We start from the raw sequence: 20922 nt of genomic DNA, 5'->3' as shown, positions 1-20922 counted from the left end.
TTCAAATTGTTTTTATATTTATACAAAAAAATAAATAAAATTTATGGAAAAAATCGTGAGTTTTACAAGGAAAAAGCATTTGTATGTATAATAGCCTTTTTGTAAAATATATTGAAAAAAAAAAAAAAAAAAAAAAAAAAAAAAAGTGATGGAAATATTGATAAGTTTTATAAAATAAGAAGAGTTAGTGATATTAAAGATTTGTTTTTTTAATTTTAAAAGGAAAACCCATAGTACTACTTAAATATATAGATTTTAAATTTTTTATATTAAAATGAAAAAATTCTAAATTGTCTAAATGATCAAATAAATGTAGTATATTTTCTTTTATTTGATCATTAGACATATAAACATCTCCAACATTTAAATTTAATGTATTTAATTTATTTAATTTAAAGATATATGTATTTTCAAATTTAAATAATTTTATATGTTTTGATAATAAAAATTCACTAACTAATGTTCCAGATCTTTCATTTGGCATTAACCCTTTACTTCCTATTTCTTTACCAACGCGAGTTAATTTATGTATTACATCATTTGTACATAATAAAAAATTATTATTTTTTTTTTGCAATTTTATTTCTCTTTCCTTTATTTTGTTTATCAAATCGTCTTCTCCAACAACGTCCGCTCCTGTTCATTTTGCAAAAAAATGTGGAAAAAAAAAAGAAGAGAATTATATATAGGGTGTAGACATTATCTTATTTTTTCTAATTTTTCTAATTTTTCTAATTTTGCTAATTTTGCTAATTTTATTCGAAAATATAAAACGTACCTGCACTGACGGCTGTATTATGGAGATTGTTATTCGTTACCACATATATTTTTTTTTCTCTTTTTTTCTTTAAATTATGAGGAAACGTTATAAATGTTTTTATATTATCATTTTTTGTCATTTTTGATTTTTTGGGATTAAAAGATAAATATATATCTATACTTTCGACAAATTTATGAACAGCTAATGTTTTAATTTTTTCTAGAGCATCAATAATATCATATTCAGTAGTTTTATTGGGTATAATATCTAAAAGATCTTTATATTTTTTTAATATTTTTTTATCTTTTTTTTTTAATTTTTTATTTGGAATTACATCATTTTCTTTTTCTTGTTTTATATTATTATTTTTATTCAAACTTGATGAAATTGAGTTTATTTTTTTTACAAATAAATGTTTTTTATTTATTATTTTTCGATTATTATTGTTATTTAAGCTACATCTTTGTGTTACTTCTTTATTATATATATGATTAGTATTTTGTCTGTTATTTATATATGGTTCGGTTTCGGAAATAAAAATAATTATATATAAAATAAGAAATTCTATTATTTGTTTATACACATTTTTTACAATCATTATATTTTAATTTTATAATTTTTATTATAAATAAAAAGAACCAAAGATAAAAAAATAATGCGTCCTTTTTTTTTTTTATTCAAAAAGATTGCATTCGTTTATTTCTATGCACATTGTTCGTTCGTTCCTGCGAAAAGAGGGGAAGTCTCTTATTCTCTATTATTTTGCAAATTTGTCAAAATTGTCAAATTTGTCAAATTTGCTTAATCTTGATATTCTGTTTTTCTTTACAAATTTGGGAACCCTTTTATGCCACGTGTTTAGTCTACAAGTTTAGGGACATATTGTGGAAAAATCAAAACGAAGAGCAAAGCGAACAAAGCGAACAAAGCGAACAAAATGAAGAGCAAAATGTGTTAAGGAAAAGCGATAATTTTCGCAAAAATATATTTTTCCATTATTTTAAAGGGCTACTAAATAAAACACAAAAAATATGCATATATATAATAAAAAATTTATGTGATTATATTTTTCTCTTTCCTTGAATATTTTTAATATGGTGAAAAATAAAATTTGATGTTTTCCATTTATTTCATATAAATATAATCCAAATGTTTAGGAAACTATTATACACATATATATTTGTTCCTACCCAACATAATATTTTTTGTTAATTTAATGTGAAAAAAAAAATGGGAGATATTTTAAATGATACAAAAATTTTGAGTAAAAAATGTTAAGGTATATGCAGACATTATATGAATATATAATTATTCCAAATTCGAAAAAAGTTGCTTTTATTTTTTTTATAAATAATAAAATATGTATACTTTTTTTTTTTTTTTTTTTTTTATTCTTAATTTAGTTGATCTATTCATATAACAATATTATTTTTTATGAGATACCCACTCTATGCCTAATTTTATGATATTTTTTTTTTTTTTTTTTTTTTTTTTTTGAGTTTCCATATTTTGATATTATATATCTATTGCTTTAAAAATTAAAAAACACACATATTAAATAATATTTCCTAACTATTGTTAAAATTGTTTCATCTTTTTATTTTATAACTTAAGGAAGGTGTAGCAATTTTGCCAGAGTAAATTTTATGGTACTATATATTCCTATGTAGTATATATTCCTATGTAGTATATGACCCTATTAGCATATATGGATGTATGGGGAAAGAAAAGATATAGTTATAAAATATATTATGTACATATTTTATTTTAATTGGAATGTAGTAAATAATATTAAATGTTTATACATGTATGTGTTTGTTAAATAATTTTAACTTTTAACACGATTCTCAATTTTTAATTTTTAAGTTTCAATTTTTAAGTCTCAATTTTTAAGTCTCAATTTTTAAGTCTCAATTTTCAAGTTTTTCCACAAAAATAATGGTAACATCAAAATCATAATTTATAGGGGTGGATGTTTTTAAGAGAAATGTAGTATTCCTTATTTTATTGAATTATTGGAAATACAAAATAATAATATTGTTAGTGTTGATTAAGTAATAAAGTGATGAAGTACAGTTAGAAGAAGTTTTATTGATTCTAAATTGTTACAATATGAATGTATAATTTTTTTTTTTTTTTTTTTTTTTTTTATATCGATTTAGAAATATAACACATGATTAATCAAAGAGATATGGAAATTTTTATTTTGTTATTTGTATAGTTATTAGAAAAATAATTTTGTAAAATTTTATGCAGACACTTTATTTTAAACATGTGTTGGATTGTTAAGGTAGGTAGAAGTTTATTTTAACAAAAAAAAATAATTTTTTTCTTTTGATTAAGATGTTAAAAAAAAAAAGAGCATTAAATTTATGTGTTCTATTGAACGCACATAGATACTTATTAAGTAGTGGTTTAAATGTTAACATGTATAAACATCAAGTCATATATACATCAACTAATAATTTGAATTTTATAAATATTTCCAAAACTTTTTATACTAATAATACAAAGAGATATATTAAATACCTGAATAATGTTAACCCTTATAAGTGTGAAAATAACAAAAGAAACAGATCACACCTTTTTTTAAATCATAAAAATGTGCCAATAAATCAGAGCAAAAATAATGTTTGCAGATTCGAGTTTCGCATGTTTAGTGGCAAAAGGCAAAATGGGCAAAATGGACAAAATGGGCAAAATGGGCAAAATGGGCAAAATGGGCAAACTGGGCAAAATGTGGAAAGTGTTGAAAATGGACAAAAACAGAATTATTGGCACTTTTTTAATATAAACAAAATATTTAAAGACAGATTCGAAAAAAAAATGAACAAAAAGCTTGAGGGCATATCTATAAAAGATATTTATGCAATTTTAAAAAAAGAAAAAAATTATTTAATATTATCTATGATATGTCTACTCATTTCATCAATAGGTCAGATGCTGTTTCCAATGTATATAAGTAAAATAATAAATATGTATGGAGGAAAAGAAGAAACACTAAAATATATTATGGATGAAGTATATAAAACAATATTTTTAATTTTAGGAATATCAACATTTAGTTTTTGTAGAATATATTTAATCGAAACATCTATTGAGAAAATTACAAGAAGATTACGAAAATGTTTGTTTAATAAAATTTTAAATCAAAAATTTGATTTTTTTGATAAACATAAAACTGGAGAATTAATAAATAGATTATCTAATGATATTGAGATATCTTCTAAAATATTAATAAATTTATCTTTTGGAATACGAAATTTAATAGCTGCAATAATTGGGGGTGCATGTGCATTACATATATCTCCGACAAAATTATTTAATGCTTTTTTATTTCCATTATCAAGTATATTATTAATTGGAACAATATATGGAAAAATTGTTAAAAAAGTTAGTATGTATAAACAAGAGAAATTAAGTAATTCTATAGATTTTGCATCTGAAAAATTTCATAATATAAGTAATGTTAGATTCCTTAATGGTGAATCATTTGAAAAAAATATGTTCAGAAATTATTTGAATGATGTTTATAAAGCAGGAACCAAATATTCTTTAATAAAATCAGGAAATCACTTTATATTTTTTAGCACAATTTCTTTATTTTTATTACATCTAATATATTATGGAAATTATCTAATAGCTAATAATTTTATTAATAGTGGTGATTTATTTTCTTTAATTATTTATTCTTTATTTTGTGGTAGTGGAATACATGGTATTGTAAATGCAATTGGGGAGATTCAAAAATGTGTAGGTTCATGTTCTAAAGTTTTAGAAATTATTAATTTGGCTGAAAATGAATTTAATGAATATTGGCTATCTGATTCAATAAATTTTATAAAATCAAATAATTATGCAATAAAATTTAATAATGTTACATTTTTATATTCATCAAATGATGATATAAATGAAAAAAATTCACAAATTGAAAAAAATGTTATATTAAAAAATGTCTCATTTTATTTGCCACATAATAAATCTGTTGCTATAGTAGGAAAAAGTGGAAGTGGAAAAACTACAATTTTAAATTTATTAACTAAAAAAAATGTTGTAACATCTGGAGATATATATATTGGTGATTTTCATATTAACAAAATTAATGCATCTGCTTTAAGATCGATTCTAGGAATAGTTACTCAGAACCCATTTCTATTTAATACTACAATTCAATCAAATTTATTATATCCTTATAAAGCACATGGTGCAATGTTGAGAGAACAAATTCAACTTTTAGAAGAAAAAATGAAAAGAGCTAGCCAAAATAATGATGAAAAAGAAATATATTCATATCTGATAAAAGAAGAAGAAAAAAACAAAGAAGAAATTAAAAATATGAACAAAGATAAATTAGAAAAAATATATAACGATTTTCATATTCATGATTTTTTAGCTAATTATTCAAATTATGATCAAATTGATGCTGGAGTAAATGGATCATTTTTATCAGGTGGTCAAAAACAAAGAATTTATCTTGCACAAAATTTATGTAAAGATAATAAAATATTAATTTTAGATGAACCTACATCTTCTTTAGATAAATTATCAGAACAAATTATAAATGAAGCTTTATATAAATATATGAAAAATAAAACTACTGTTATATTTACCCATAGATTAGATCTACTCAATTTTGTTGATTATATTGGTGTATTAAATGATGGAAATATGATACAATTCGATTTAAGAAATAAAGTTTTGCAAAATCCATGTCACATACTTAAACAGATCCTTAATCAGAATAAACATGAAAAAAAGTAAAAGCGTAAAAGCGTAAAAGCGTAAAAGCGTAAAAATATAATTATATTTATTTATATTATGGTTTCACATTTTGCTTTTTATCAATATATAACAAAATGTGTGTTTTTATTATTTTCCATTTGAATATATACATTTATTGCTTGTAACTGGGGATACCCTTTTTTGTGCCTCAAAAATATATGACCATGCAGGTGAAAAAATGTCCTTTTTAATTATACAAATGTATACCTAGATATATGTGAAATGTTTTCACCTTTTTGTCTTATACTTTCATGATATGATTTGTATGTATACATGTGTTTTTTTTTTTTTTTAATTTTTTATATATGCTTTTTCAAAATTAAAGATAAAAATTTTTTACATCCTAATATGAAATTTTTGTTTATGTAAACTATTTTGTGTACATGTATAATAGGACAAATTATATATGCATTTATTTTTTTACATTCATTTTTACATTCATTTTTACATTCATTTTTACATTCATTTTTACATGTTATTTTACAACATTACAAATATCTTTGCTTTAATCACAATTGTTTGATTTTAACAAAATTGGATAAACATATAATGAGCATATGCTTAATTTATTTATTAATAAAAATGTTTGAAACTTTAAGGGGAAATTTTTAACAATTTTTTTTTTTTTTTTTTAAATAAATTTAGCATCTTTATAGTGTAATACCTTACGCGCATATGCACATTATTTTGTTCCCCAATAATTTATGTAGTATTTTAGTATGGTTATGATTTTATAATGTATACAAATATTATATATATAATAGCTAACATTTTTATTTCACCCATAAAAAATTTCAGTAATATATCACAATTCATTTCTCCCTTTGCAAATTAGCAAACTTTTTTGAAGCATATCAATTAAAATAATGTATTGTGATGTAAGCAATTGTAGAAATTTAATGAATATATGTATAAACATTTATTCCAGTTTTGTTATATCGTACATTTTTAGTGTTCTTAAAAAATAATCCTTAATTATAATGCTGATTATATGGTAAAAAAATTTTACGAATATCGTTAAAAGTATTCAAATTATAAAAAAAAAAAAAGTTAAATATATGTTTAAAAAACACATATTTTGACCATATATATTGTATGTGTTAGATATAACTTTTGTGTAATCATGTAAAAAAAAAAAAAGAGAAAAAAATAATTAAACAATGTTAAGATATTATAATGGCGTTAAGCGTTTTTATTTTTCATTACCATGTTCAAGAGAACTAAAAAATATTGTAAAGTTACCACTATTGGAAAGGGAAGATAGTAATAAGATTATAAATATATGGAGAGATAAATATAAAGATAATAAATATGTTATAGCAGATTATGTAAATACAAGTAAATATGAATTAGTGAAAAAAAACTGTAAAAATAATGCTCATTTTATTATTCCATGTAAAAATCAAAATGGATATATAAATTTTTATTCCCAATTTGTTGATAATAAACTTGTGTTTATAACACCCCTTGAATCTTATAATAAACTTCGATCTAATTCAGTACCATATGTTACATTAAATTTTTTTGATGAATTAAAAAATAAAGAAATAATTTTAACAAAATTAACTATTGTAAATAATACCATAACAAAAGATCAAGCCAATAAGTTTTATAAATATATTCTGTCCTTTTATTCTGACTCGAATTATTTTCAGTATATAAAAAAATTTAATAACGACAGTAGAAATTTTAACTATGATGAATTTTTTAATAAATTTAAACACATTTTTTAAAAATTCATTAATAATTTCCAAAAGGGGTTATATCTCTTTTACTTATTCATTTTTCTTATATCATCCCAACTCATAGATTGCCCTTGAAAATTAATATATAAATAAATAAAAGGTTAATAAAAATGATAAAAAAAAAATTGATAATATATATTGCATGTTCATAAATATATGTCTAAAATGTAGCTATTTACATGACTTGTTAATGTAAAATATGAATTTATTTTATTCCATATATAAATATATAATATTTTATGGCTTGTATATTTTAATTAATATTTATTACCTTCTTTGGGCTCTTTTAATATATAGGAATTCTGCCTAATAAAGGGGAAGGTTGGTGTAAATAAATTTGTAGAGTTAAATGGAATTGACAGATTATTTGTAAGGATAAAATTATTATCATAATATTTTGTATCCTTGTTTTTTTTTTTTTTTTTTTGTGAGTATGGTTTATAAAAACAGCTAAATTTACAAAAATTCATGTGTACATATCGTTATGTCTAATTGCGCTTTTAACCGATGTTATTACATTTCTTATTTTGTTTTATTATTTTATTTTATTATCTTATTTATATGTATGCATGTATATATGTATATATATTTCATTTAAACGCATAATATTTTTCTACTATGTTATTTAAATGTGTGCATTTTAAAAAAACATTCAAATTAATTTTACGAATATTTTTCTAATGTTTTTATCATATTTTTAATATTTTCATCTGTGCAAATTGATACATCTTTACATCTACAAATAAGATTTTTTTATACAGTGTAATATAAATTGTGCGCACTTTAACATGCATACGTATGTATGTATATCTATATATATGTATAAACTTGTATAATCATATTTTTATACCTTTCGAGCTCGTTTATTTGTTCGCGCATAATGGTTTCATTTCTATAAAAATGTGGAGGACATAAAATGTATTACTTTTATATTACTATGTTACTATATTACTTTTTTTTATTTTTTTAACTTACAAATTCTGAACTAGGTTTTCGGTCTGATAAAAAAAAAAAAAAAAAATATATTGAAGAGAAAATATGTAAATAGGGATAATATGCATGAGTGTTCACAAATATAGACATGAATTTTTCCAATAAATGGATTAAAAATTATTACATGTTCATTTCGATTATTATCACTATTTGTTTTTATGTCGGAACCATCTCGTGCATTATACTCATTTATTTTATTTGTCAAATTATTGGTCTCATTAGTGGGTATTTTATTATTGTTAACATTTAATATATCGTTCATAACTTCTATTGCCTTATCAGTCATGGTTGTTTTTTCTGTTAATATCTATTAAGGAAAAAAAGTGATGAATTAGTTAGTGTGTATATGTATTGGACTAATTTTGTGGGCAATTTTATATTGTGTAAAAATAAAATGTATTTATAGTTTACCTCGGTATATGCTTTTCTTCTATATATTTTATTTACAACCATGGAAGTATAAATGCCCAATGAACAAGTTAAAAATAATCTTGACATAGATGAAAAATACTTTTGATTTTTTTTGCATAAAAAATATATTAAAGAAGCATTTAGCATACCACTACCAATACTATAATTTGCACATTTATAAAATTTTTTTTTTTCTTCATTGTCCAAAATATATTTATTTTCAATCATCCATTTGCTCATATTATATTCAAATAACCTCCATTGGTGTTCTTTCATATTTATCTATTAATATTTAAATTAAATAAAAATGCAAATATTTAGTTTCTATGATTATAGGACATAATAAAATATACACATTCTTTTATAATGGGTAAAATTATTTATATATACTAAAACATATTTTTATATGTATGTATAAAAATTATATTTGTTACCTTTTTATTATCCATTTTCTCAATTCTTACATAGTTATTACTTTTAATAAAATAAATATATATTTGTATGATGTCCCATTTTAAAAATATCAAATTGTTAAGTCATTATTTTGATTTTCACAAAAAAAAATGATGAAATGCAAAAATTCAAATTGGGTATTTTGAATGTGAAAAGTATGGATATATATATTTCTCTTAATTTACAAAAAAGAAAAAAAAAAATATTTTTTTTTTTATGCATAAATCATTTAAAAATATTAGCTAACATACAAATTGTTTTTAGGATAGAGTTCAAATTGTGTTTTATATGAACATGTACATAATTATTTATGATATAATAAAAATAGTATTATATTCTTCGAATTTTTATTAATTCAATATTTTGTTAATCAACAAAAATGAAAATAATATGTTCATATAAAATTGGCAATATTAACACTATTGTAAAATATTCAAAAAATAAATGTTTTAATATATATAATAATGAGTCTCGTTTTTTTTATTATTTTTTTGAATAAAAGTCTTTAAAAAATAGCATTTTCAAAATTAACGTAATAAATAAAGGTGTATATTTTAAACATAAGTAGGAGAATAAAACAATATCATCACAAAAAATAAAGTTGGAACAAAATAAAAAGCAAATGGCTAACCAAATTACCATTACGAATTATAAATAGCTTATTATATAAGAGTATAATATATTGAAACAAATTAACAAAACAAATGTGAAACATAAATTACAAAATTAATTTTCAACATTTTCGAGCACACCCTTGTGCTTTCATTTATATGTATGCATGTATGTATGTATGTATGTATGTATGTATGTATGTATATGGTTATTCCATAATTTATTGAAATGTGAATATGGATATATATGTGAAAGAAAAAAAGGAAACATATCTATAAAAATGTGGAGGCTCCTCTTAAAGTAGGATACATATATCTTCTGTTTATTGCATATGTATATTATTTTAAAAAAGCATTAAATATGTTCTCTCTGTATATATGTAGATATAAATAGAATTAAATATATTTTATTTTGAGTATTTTAGAAACTATTTGTAATATAAAGCTGCATCGGCTTTTATTTTATTAAACTGATCAATACCAATTTTTTCTTTTATTTTTTCTGCTGCTTCATCTGCAATTCCATCCAAATCATTTAGATGTCTAACAACTTTTATTTTATAATTTTCAAGACCATTAATGTCGTTAATTATTGCATTAAAAAAAATTTTATTTTTTGAAAATTTTGTATATCCACCTATTGGCATTGTACAACTTCCATCGATTTTTTGTAAAAATGCTCTTTCAATATTTGCCATAATTTGTGATTTTTCATTATTTATGTTTTTTAAAATTTGAGAAATTTCAGGATTATTTTTATTTGATGTAACACCAATTATACCTTGACATAATGCTGGACACATAATATTTGTATTTAATTTTTGTATATTTAAATGTCTTAAATCGATAGATATGTTTTTATAATTAATTATATATGATTTATCTTTTATATTATTTTTCATAATTTGTCTAAGAATTTTTTTTGATACTAATCTTTCTAAACCACAAAATGCAATTATTATTGAATCAAAACTATTATTAAATAATTTCGCTATTCTTGTATTAATGTTTCCTCTTATGAATTTTAATTTCAAATTTTTATATTTGTATCTAATTTGGCTTGTTCTCCTCAATGATGATGTTGCAATTGTGCGTGGTAAATCAATTTCTTTGTCTATTACATGGCTAGATAAATTTATATCACGCAAATTTTTGTATTTGATTGATAAGAAAGCATCATTTATTGTGTCTCTTTTTAAAAAACAGGATAAATGAATATTGTCTGGTAAAACAGTAGGTATATCTTTTAATGAGTGGACACATATATCTACATTATTTTTAATTAATTCTTCATCTAATTCTTTTGTAAATATCCCTTTCCCCCCAAATGAGCCCACTGTTTTATCTAAAATTTTATCACCTGTTGTTTTTATTGGTTTTAAAATAACATTTATATTTTCATTGATCTTTTTAAAATATGTTAAAAGTTTTTTTTTAACTTTTTCAGATTGTTTTATTGCTAATGGAGAATTACGAGTACCTATAATTATTTCTTTAGTTGCCTGAACAAGGAATATTTTTTTTTTTTTCCCCTTTTTTTTGAAATTTTTGTGTGTGTAAAAGTTTTTTTTTATAGCTAGCTTATTTTTTTGTTTGCCAAATTCTGACTTGTTAATGTTAATAAAATTTTCCGTTTTTATACGAGCATGTATGCACACGCAAATAGTTATATATATATTTAATATAATGAAAGTTAATATATGCATTATTCCTATAACTATATTATTCAGTTATAATATCACTAAACGATGAAAAATTATTTTACATCATTTGTTATTATTTACGCTGAAGAGAAAAAAAAATATGCACTCAAGAAAATTATATATGTGTGCACATGGGCATGAATATACTATGCATATATGTATTAGTATATGTTGCAATAAATTTACCTAGGAACAATTATATCCATATATACAACAACATAAATTATAATAGCATATTAATAACCAAAAAGGGCCCATATATATTCCTTTAAAAAAAAAAAAAAAAAGAAAGAAAAAGAATTTGTAGGATATTGAATGCAATAATAGGAATATTAATGTTGGTTTTTACATGTCCATAATATATAAATGTATTTTATTTTTTTTTTTTTTTCTTTATTTTTTATCCATTATATTTTTATAAAAAAAAAAATGAATGCGTGTAATTTGAATTTCTTAAATAGAACATTTCAATGTTGTTTTTCATTAATGTTATTATTATTCATAATACATGAAAGTAAGAAGGAATTAATTTGAAAAAAAAAAATATATATGTATATTTCAAGTTATGTAATGGGGGATTGTGCCCATATTTTGGATGGTTATAGATGGTACGCAGTGGAACTGGTACAATGCGGGAAAAAAAATAAGCATGGGAATCCTTTGAATTAAAAAAACAAATAATTTCTTTGCAAATTAAGGAACTTGAGTGCATATATAGATGTGAAAATAAAAAAAAAAATACAAATAAAAAATTATTGAATTATAATGGATAATATATTTTATAAAAAAAAAAAAAAAAAATGAGCATACTTATGCATAGGAATTTAAGATTATTTAAAATTTAAAACTTAATTTTTTCAACTGTATGATCATCTTGATATTTTTCTTGCAACCCAAGATTTTTTTGATTATTTTTATTTTTTTCCCATTGCTCTATATTATTTTCAATCGCGGAAATACAATTATTATAAACCTCATTATTTTTGGAAATATAATTTAATTCATTAAATAAAGGGATACATAAATGTTTTAGAAAATCTATTTGTGAAATCGCTAGCTTGTCAATAGAGATTGTATCACATAAAAAACTTTTAGACATGTTTAAAGATTTTTCTAATAAACCCTGTAAATAAAATTCTTCATTAATTTTTAAGGTCCACTCAAGATGTTTTTTCCATTCTAATGTTGAATGACCAATATCTGATCCTTTTAATATTAAGCAAAAAATTTGCCATAATTGTTCATTTGATAAATTTTCATAATCTATAAATTCTCTGTTAGTTCTAAAAGTAGATATATATTCAAAATGGTTTTTCATATCTGTTGATAATATTGCTCGAATTATATTTTTTTTGCATGTAATAAATATATTATTAGGATAATTGGCAAATATATTACAATTCGGATCTTTTAAGGTTTTAAATACTAATGAGCAATGATAGTTTTCTAATACATTACTATCATTATAAGTTAATGCGAGCTCATTTTCTGATTTTATTAAAAAAAAATTGTTAAGCCCTGGGTGCCCAACATCATGACATAAAGAAGAAACATGTAAACAAAATTCGTCTATTCCGGATATTTTCTTATTCAGATCCAGCATGAAAAGCATGCTTTTTGTAAAATGCGCTACCTTTCAAATGGAGGAAAATGATGAAGAGGCATATGTGTATGGCATGTAGATGTGGGCATGAGTATATAGAAGTATGGCATGAGTATATAGAAGTATGGTATATAGATGTGGGCATATAGATGTGGGCATGCATCGTGTGTTGCGTGAATACCTGCGCGGCGTGGAAGCTATTGTGGTAAGGAAGGTCATTATAAAGGGAATAGATTTTTAAAAGGAAATTTTTTAATTTTTCATTATTAAAGTTAGTTTCTAATACACCTAAAGGATATAATAATTTATAACCAATTGAAATAAATATATTACGTTTGTAAATAAGTTCAATATCAGCATTCCAATCATATATATCATTATATTGATCTTGAAATTTAGCCGATAATAAAGAATGCATATTAAAAAATGAGGTAACAGATTTTTTATTAGGATGTTGAGATAAAAAAGAATTTATTTCATCATTTTTTTCAGATTGATCTAAACACCACATATTATAAACTTTTTCAAATTTTCTATATTTGCATACTGGTACTTCATTTAAATTTTGTGTCCTTAAAATATTTTCGCAAGTTTTAATTTTTTCCTGAATTTTGTTTATTTCTATCAATTTGTTATCGTTTCCTTCTTCATCTTCTTCTAAATTTTTAGTATAATCTAATATTGATTTTAAATTTGTTAAGATATCTTCTATTGGTGAAGTGGGTATAGAATTGTCTATAGAAAAATATTTGGTTATATAATTGCTATGTACTTTTTTTATATCTTCATTCATATCTATACATGTAATTCTTTTATTAAGCTCATATTTATATTGAATATATAATGAAATAACAATTACTAAAACACAGAAAAGAGGAAATATAAATGTAGATATATATATATCATTTTGTAAATTTGGATAAAAAAAAAATGCATATAATGGTAAAAAAATAATAATAATTATAAAAAATATGGAAAATTTTAAATTTAATAAAAAATTATAAAGAATTATATAATTTCTTAAAAAACAAAATATACACATATATACATTATTTAATAAAATAGCATAATTTTTATAGGTATATTTATTTATATATTTGACTAAATTATTGCTTGGTAGCGAAAAAGAGGAAGAATTAAAATGTAATAAAACAATGTTGTGTATAAATATTAAAGATATAAATAAATAACAAGATTTATAAGAATAGGTAGCTATTTTATCTATACAATTTGTATTAAATAAAAATGTATATATAACAAAAAATGTAAAATAAAATATGTCTAAAATAAATTTAAAAATGGTATAAAAAAAAATAATATTATATTCATTATATAGCATATTTTTTAACAAAATATAATATAAAATTAAAAAATATATTACAGATATGAATAACATAATTATTGAATATATTATAATTTTAAAAGGAAATGAAGAATAAAATTTAATTAAAAATGTTTCTTCGTAATTTTCATTTTTGAATAATAAGAAAGGTATTTTTATTTCACTTTTTCCATTTTCTATTTTGGTTAGTTTGTGTGTAATATTCATTTCATCTGTTTCGTTGTTATATTTATTAAATATATTTAAAATGAAAATAATTATTTTTTCTAAAAAATATATAATTCTACTATCTTGTAATAACCATTCTTCATTTTTTTTTAATTTATTGAAAGTTTCATTAAATGGTTTTTCCTTCATTTTTACATAATTTATAAATAATGGCACATTCTTTTTTTTGTGTGTGTGAAAAGGAATATTCCCATTATTATAATCATCATATATATGTATAGAATTGCTACTATTATTAAATATATTAGTCAAATTAGTTATATTTTCTGAACTGCTAAATGTTCCTATGCTTTTGGTTGTATTTAAGCTACTTGTATATGAATTAAGATAATTATCATCATATGTTTTTTTTTTTAAATTAGAAAAATATTTTATATATTTTCTTAAAAGGCAAATAATTTTATATTTATTTTTATTAACACAAAATTCATATTCTTTTTCCGCTTCTTTTTTTGCTTCTTCATTTAGTAATGTCCATGAATAATTTCCTATATCCTCACTATTTTGTTTTTTATATTTTATCGAATTATTATGGAATGTAAAAGATCTGTTTAATTCTTTATCACTTTTCCTAAAATTTTTTGTGGCCAAATTTTTTATTCTGCTACATGATTTGTGTCTACTTTTTGGGAAGCTCTCTTCTTTTTGGCATCCTGTAAAAAAAAAAAAAAAAAAAATAAAAAATAAACAAGCATATACATATGAAGATAAACATAAACATATGAAGATAAACATAAACATATGAAGATATGAAGATATAAGCACAAATGTTAAGAGAGTAGTAGATAGCGTGTACGGGTTTGTAGGAATATGATCATACCCGCATTACTTTGGGAATTTGATTTTATCATTTTTCAGAGAATGTTAAACTAGCGATATGAGTATTTTTTTTCAATCAGTTTGTCTATATTGTCCATCATAAATAAAAATCACAAATGAAATAAAAATAAAAGTGAAATAAAAATAAAAGTGAAATAAAAATAAAAATGAAATAAAAATAAAAGTGAAATAAAAGTTCAAAACAAAAACAAAATCATAAATAATTTTTTTTTATTCCTTTTATGCTTAAATAAATATAATTATATATTCTATCATTTTTTTTTAATTTTGTGGTAATAATAGAAATTTGTTCCAATTTAGTTTTTTTTTCAAAATAGTGTGTATATGTGCTTTCGTTATATATTTATATAATATATGATTATATGAAAAAAAAAAATATACACATATATATAATGGTGTCATAATGGACATTAAGTATTGTAGAATAATTAGTTATTTATTTTAATCATTTTGTTTGCTTATTTTTATTATATTTTTTTTATTATTTTGCTTTTTTTTGACTAATAAAGATAAGCAAAATGTTTTATAAAATAAAAATAATATTTTTTCCCAAAAAATTAAGAAATTATTGTCTTATTTTTTATTTCATTAATTTTGCTTAAATAAAAGCACAAGCAATACAGACATATATGCATATTTTACTTTTTTACGAATTTTAAATTTGTTAATTATGTTTATTATGTTAATTATGTTTATTATGTTAATTATGCTTATTATGTTTATTATGTTTATTATGTTTATTATGTTAATTTTGTCATTTTTCGCTTAATGCGCTTATTTTTTCCCCAATCGTGATATATATAATATATATATACATATACCATTTTAAATGCGATAAAAAATTTAAGCATTTTTCTTAATTTCAATTCTATGTATAAATGTTTGCTATGATTGCTAATAAATTATTTAATCATTGTAGACAGTTTTATGTATTAATTATATATCACAGTTTCTTCTTCAAATTGTGAGAATAAAAATATGTAGATATATGTACATGCATTGTTTGTGTAATTGCATTGTAAATATGAGGATGAATAAATTTTTTTTTTTTGGGGAAAACAAATATTTATTAATAAGTGGAGAAAGAGTGTGTAACGATAAAATTGAAAAAAATAATTTTGAAAAATAAGATAATAAATTTAATAGCAAATAAAGAACAAAACAAAAGGATATAGAAAAGCAAATTTGAATTAAATAAGTGTATATATACAAATTAAAATTATTGACTGAATCAGATTGAGAAAAAAAAAAAAAAAAAAAAAATAATAATAATTTATTCTTTTTTATACATCCATATATTAACCACACAATCATCTCCCGTTGTAGCTAAAATATAATAATTCTGATATTTTTGTGGACACCAAACTACGCAATTAACATCACTTATGTGAGCATCTTCAACATTTTCTATTAAGTTCCATGTTTTATTATTTTTCGAAAATATTTTTAACGAATTATCAAAAGAAGATGTTGCTATCAAATCTTCAAACATATTCCAATCTAAATAACTAATACTTCTTTTATGGTAACCTTCTATGATATCTTTTATTTTCCAATCATCAAAAATTATATTTTGAAAATTAGTAATGGATGAACAATTTGTTTCTTTATATGCAACTTCATTTCGTTCGGAATAAGTTGTAGTATTGATCTTGTTCGGGGTGCTTAGATATGTTAAATTTTGACTTTCTTCATTGGTAAATTTTTTTTTTTCTTCGTTGGTAAATTTTTTTTTTTCTTCGTTGGTAAAATTTGTCTTTTCTTCCGTTGTTTTATTTAAATAGTTTTGTGAGTTATTTTGAATAGACTCTTTTTTTTGTGATGTATTATTATTGTTATTTTCAGTTTCTAATTCAGATTTATTTTGATAAGAATACACAGTTTTAAACATTCCATATTGGAAATATAATGGAAGAAAATTATTTTTTGTATACATGGTTAACAATTGTTTTGCATTTTGATCACTATATGAACAATTGTGATTAGTCGATTTTTCATTTATATCAAAATAAAATGAATTATTATTTTCATCTTTTATTAATTGACGATAAAGAAAAGGATATTTGAATTCATTATATAAATTTTTTTTATTACTTTGCCATATTCTTATAGTTTTATCATCAGAACAAGTAGCAAATTGTGAACCATCAAAATTAAATGCAGCACACCAAATAACTGATTTATGTTCATTTATTGTTTGTATACAATACCATTCATCATTTTTTTTGTTCCATATTTTTAGTGAGTTATCATATGAAAGAGATATAAAAGTAGTTTCACTTAATGGACACCATGTTACAAATTTTATATCTTCAGTATGTGCCGTTAAATAAGCATCAAAATTAAAATCAAATGCTTCATTATTATTTAATTCATTTTTATTCAATATTTCTGCATTGTTGATATCATTTTGTTTTCCTTCTTTATGACGATTTTTATCAGAATCGCTTACGGCTTTGTTGGCTTGCTCATCGAGCTGAAAAGAGTTGTCCTCATCGAGCTGAAAAGAGTTGTCCTCATCGTCCTTATCGTCCTTATTTTCCTTGCTACTGTCTTTATTTTCTTTATTTTCCTTATTTTCTTTATTTTCCTTGTGTTCCTTATTGTCTGGAGCAAGGACCTTACTTTTTGCGTGTATCCAAATGCTTTTATCTCGGCCACAAGTAACGATATATTTATTGGTAGGATGAATGGAAGCACATTTAACTTCCTTTTCATGTCCTTCTAATGTTTTATAAAATTTCCATTTATTATTTTTGTGTTTAACATAAATTGAGCATTTTGAATCAAAAGAAGCCACAATAAAAAAATTTCCATCTTTCGAAAATTCGATATGTCTCAAAGATTTTTCATGATTTGTTTCGATAATATCATATATACCAAATTCGATTCCATATTTTTCATTATACTTTTTTTCAGATTTTTTCAAATTATTATTTTTATTGACATTTTTATTGACATTTTTTTTATACCATATTGTTATATATTTATCTGCCCCAACTGATGCTAGAAAATTGCCATCTGGACTCCAACAAATGCTCCATATTCGTCTTTTATGGTTTTCTAAATTTGTTATTAATTCTATTGTCATAATATATATGTTTATTTGTATGTACGTGTGAGAATTGGCTTGTTATATCTCTTTATGATTTTCACTTATTTTTTTATGGCAACTTTTGATACAAGTAGCTATAATATATGTCGATGAATATATTTCGATGGTTTATTATACTGTAGTTTTCTCGCCTTTTTCTCGCTTTTTTTTTGCTCTTTTTTTTTCTCGCTTTTTTTTTGCTCTTTTTTTTTCTCGCCTTTTTCTCGCTTTTTTTTTGCTCTTTTTTTTGGCCTTTCCTAGATGGTATTAATATTTTCTTCTGCACATAACTGTTTAATATAAAAAAATAAAAAGCTCATAAATTTTGTTCGCTACAAATTAATTAAATTTTTTTTTTTATTTCATACCTATTTAAAAATGATTATTATATGTATTTTTGATATGATAAAATGAGTATGCAATATTTTGGAATACTTTGAATTTATTCTTTAATAACGTATTAGTTAATTATATGCATATATACACACACACATATTTATTTTTTTTTATTATATATACAACAGTGATATTTATGTAACAAGGGTATGTACGAGGCTTGTTTACACACAATTACTATTTAACGAGTTAATTAAAAAAAAATAATAAATTATAAAAACATGTTATAATATATATATTTAAAGGTGTTACTATTCCAAAATAACATTTTTATTTTTTGGAAAATTATTATATTCTTACCATATAAAAAAAAAAAAAAAAAAAAAAATATTAGCTAGCTTATGTGATATGTCTTAGACTTTTACAATGTACTAATTTTGATAATTTTCCAAAACTTAAATATATACATGTATTAAGAGTAGTAATTAAAAGTGTTAAAATTTTTCTATAATAAACTCTCTTTACATAGAAAGTTAATACACACAACTATCAAAATTTGTTAAAAAAAAAATATATATATATGTAATATATATATATATATATGTAATATAGATAGATAGTAAGGTGTAAATAAAAATATTAAAAAGAAAAAATGGTAATTTTTAATGAGTAAAAAAATTCCGTTAAAATATTAATCTCATTTTAGAAAAATAATTTTATTATCTCTAAAATTCGATGAATGGTGTTTAAATATATGTATATATTCAAGAAACGTTTTTGGAAAATTTTCAATAATGGCCAAAAAAAAAGTTTATTAGAAATGCACTTTATTATATTGTGTAATATTGTATAATATTGTATATATTTTATAATATTTTATAATATTTTACAATATTTTACAATATTTTACAATATTTTATTATGTTTTATTTATAATTTTTTGCCTATTTTTTTGAAAACTATTCTTTTTAGCGATTTAATTTTCCGGCATTATTTATGTGTGTGTTTTTTTGATTTAATTTGCTTAAAATATAGAAAATGGAAATTTTGTTATTTTATGGATTATATAATTATTTGGTAGAATGACAATATAATAAATAGATTAAGTTTTAAGCAAATCGTTTTATAATTTGTTTACACATTTATTTGTTTTAAGATATTTTAAAGTGTGTCAAGAAAGGTATAAAAGTAAAGAAATTGTTCGAAATTGAAAAAGAGAATAAATCTTAAGTGCGAAATTTAATAAATCGAATAAAATTTTAAATACGAATGGAAAAAAGGAAATTAATTTATTGCTCATAAAGAATAATAAATAATCACTATTTAATAAAAAAAAATTGTAAATAAAATAAAGTTGTCAAATAATAACTAAATTTATAATTTGAGATATATTTAATTGTTTGGAAATATTTTTGATATCTTTTCTAAGTATCCCCCCATTTTATAAACACAAATTTCTCACAAAAAATACACCCCCCAAATGTGTATCCATATTATACATATATATATTACATAATATATATATAATGTATATATAGCTCTATAAGTATAAAATTGTAACAAGTTGAATAATTTAATATGTGATATGAAAAATAAATTTCTTTTATTATTAAAAAAAAAATAATAAAATAACCACATGCAATAATAGCTTAACAAGTTATTTTACCCAAATATTTTTTTTTCAAAAATATTATTATTGTATGATATTTTGTTAATGTTTTATTGTATTTATTTTTAAGTATAATAATCAGGGTTTATGTATTTACATTTATAAGAGAAGTGCCCTCTTGTTTTATGGATAATGAAAAATACCAAACAACTATTTATATGAAAAAAAAATATATATATATATATATATGCACACTTGCATGCATATGCTTACAAATGTATCTAAAATGTAATAACACAATGCACTAAAAATGAACCACCATTATGTACAATATGGGAACATAAGTGATTAGTATTTTTTATTATCCTTCCGCTCTTTTTTTCGTTAGTTATTTCGATATTACATGTATGTA

The 20922-nt window shown here is 21.3% G+C and overlaps 7 protein-coding genes across 7 annotated transcripts; 2 read left to right on the top strand and 5 right to left on the bottom strand.

Moving 5' to 3' along the window:
• Window positions 1-193: 193 nt before the first annotated feature.
• On the bottom strand, window positions 194-1358 carry PY17X_0610900 (uncharacterized protein; the record flags this gene model as incomplete). Its single annotated transcript, XM_718544.1, has 2 exons — window positions 194-636; window positions 779-1358. The coding sequence occupies 2 exons, from the start codon at window positions 1356-1358 to the stop codon at window positions 194-196; spliced, it is 1023 nt and encodes a 340-aa protein (XP_723637.1).
• A 1745-nt stretch (window positions 1359-3103) lies between these two features.
• Window positions 3104-5521, top strand: PY17X_0610800 (uncharacterized protein; the record flags this gene model as incomplete). The annotated part of the gene is made up of 1 exon (XM_724539.2): window positions 3104-5521. The coding sequence occupies one exon, from the start codon at window positions 3104-3106 to the stop codon at window positions 5519-5521; it is 2418 nt and encodes an 805-aa protein (XP_729632.2).
• Window positions 5522-6702: 1181 nt separating this feature from the next.
• PY17X_0610700 (ATP synthase mitochondrial F1 complex assembly factor 1, putative) lies at window positions 6703-7275 on the top strand (the record flags this gene model as incomplete). Its single annotated transcript, XM_022955367.1, has 1 exon — window positions 6703-7275. One exon carries the CDS (start codon window positions 6703-6705, stop codon window positions 7273-7275), a length of 573 nt encoding a protein of 190 aa, XP_022813156.1.
• A 38-nt stretch (window positions 7276-7313) lies between these two features.
• Window positions 7314-9140, bottom strand: PY17X_0610600 (conserved protein, unknown function; the record flags this gene model as incomplete). Its single annotated transcript, XM_022955366.1, has 8 exons — window positions 7314-7357; window positions 7559-7593; window positions 7955-8023; window positions 8138-8179; window positions 8263-8285; window positions 8405-8587; window positions 8692-8973; window positions 9126-9140. 8 exons carry the CDS (start codon window positions 9138-9140, stop codon window positions 7314-7316), a joined length of 693 nt encoding a protein of 230 aa, XP_022813155.1.
• A 1043-nt stretch (window positions 9141-10183) lies between these two features.
• Window positions 10184-11461, bottom strand: PY17X_0610500 (porphobilinogen deaminase, putative; the record flags this gene model as incomplete). The annotated part of the gene is made up of 1 exon (XM_022955365.1): window positions 10184-11461. One exon carries the CDS (start codon window positions 11459-11461, stop codon window positions 10184-10186), a length of 1278 nt encoding a protein of 425 aa, XP_022813154.1.
• Window positions 11462-12299: 838 nt separating this feature from the next.
• Window positions 12300-15482, bottom strand: PY17X_0610400 (cGMP-specific 3',5'-cyclic phosphodiesterase alpha, putative; the record flags this gene model as incomplete). The annotated part of the gene is made up of 3 exons (XM_022955364.1): window positions 12300-13091; window positions 13243-15284; window positions 15452-15482. The coding sequence occupies 3 exons, from the start codon at window positions 15480-15482 to the stop codon at window positions 12300-12302; spliced, it is 2865 nt and encodes a 954-aa protein (XP_022813153.1).
• A 1262-nt stretch (window positions 15483-16744) lies between these two features.
• Window positions 16745-18562, bottom strand: PY17X_0610300 (cytosolic iron-sulfur protein assembly protein 1, putative; the record flags this gene model as incomplete). The annotated part of the gene is made up of 1 exon (XM_725113.2): window positions 16745-18562. One exon carries the CDS (start codon window positions 18560-18562, stop codon window positions 16745-16747), a length of 1818 nt encoding a protein of 605 aa, XP_730206.2.
• Between the last annotated feature and the right edge of the window lie 2360 nt (window positions 18563-20922).

This window comes from Plasmodium yoelii, assembly GCF_900002385.2.
Source record: "Plasmodium yoelii strain 17X genome assembly, chromosome: 6".
In the NCBI taxonomy this organism is placed as follows: Eukaryota; Apicomplexa; class Aconoidasida; order Haemosporida; family Plasmodiidae; genus Plasmodium; species Plasmodium yoelii.
The sequence above is the reverse complement of the archived record's forward strand: the minus strand, read 5'-3'. Positions and strand labels throughout refer to the sequence as shown.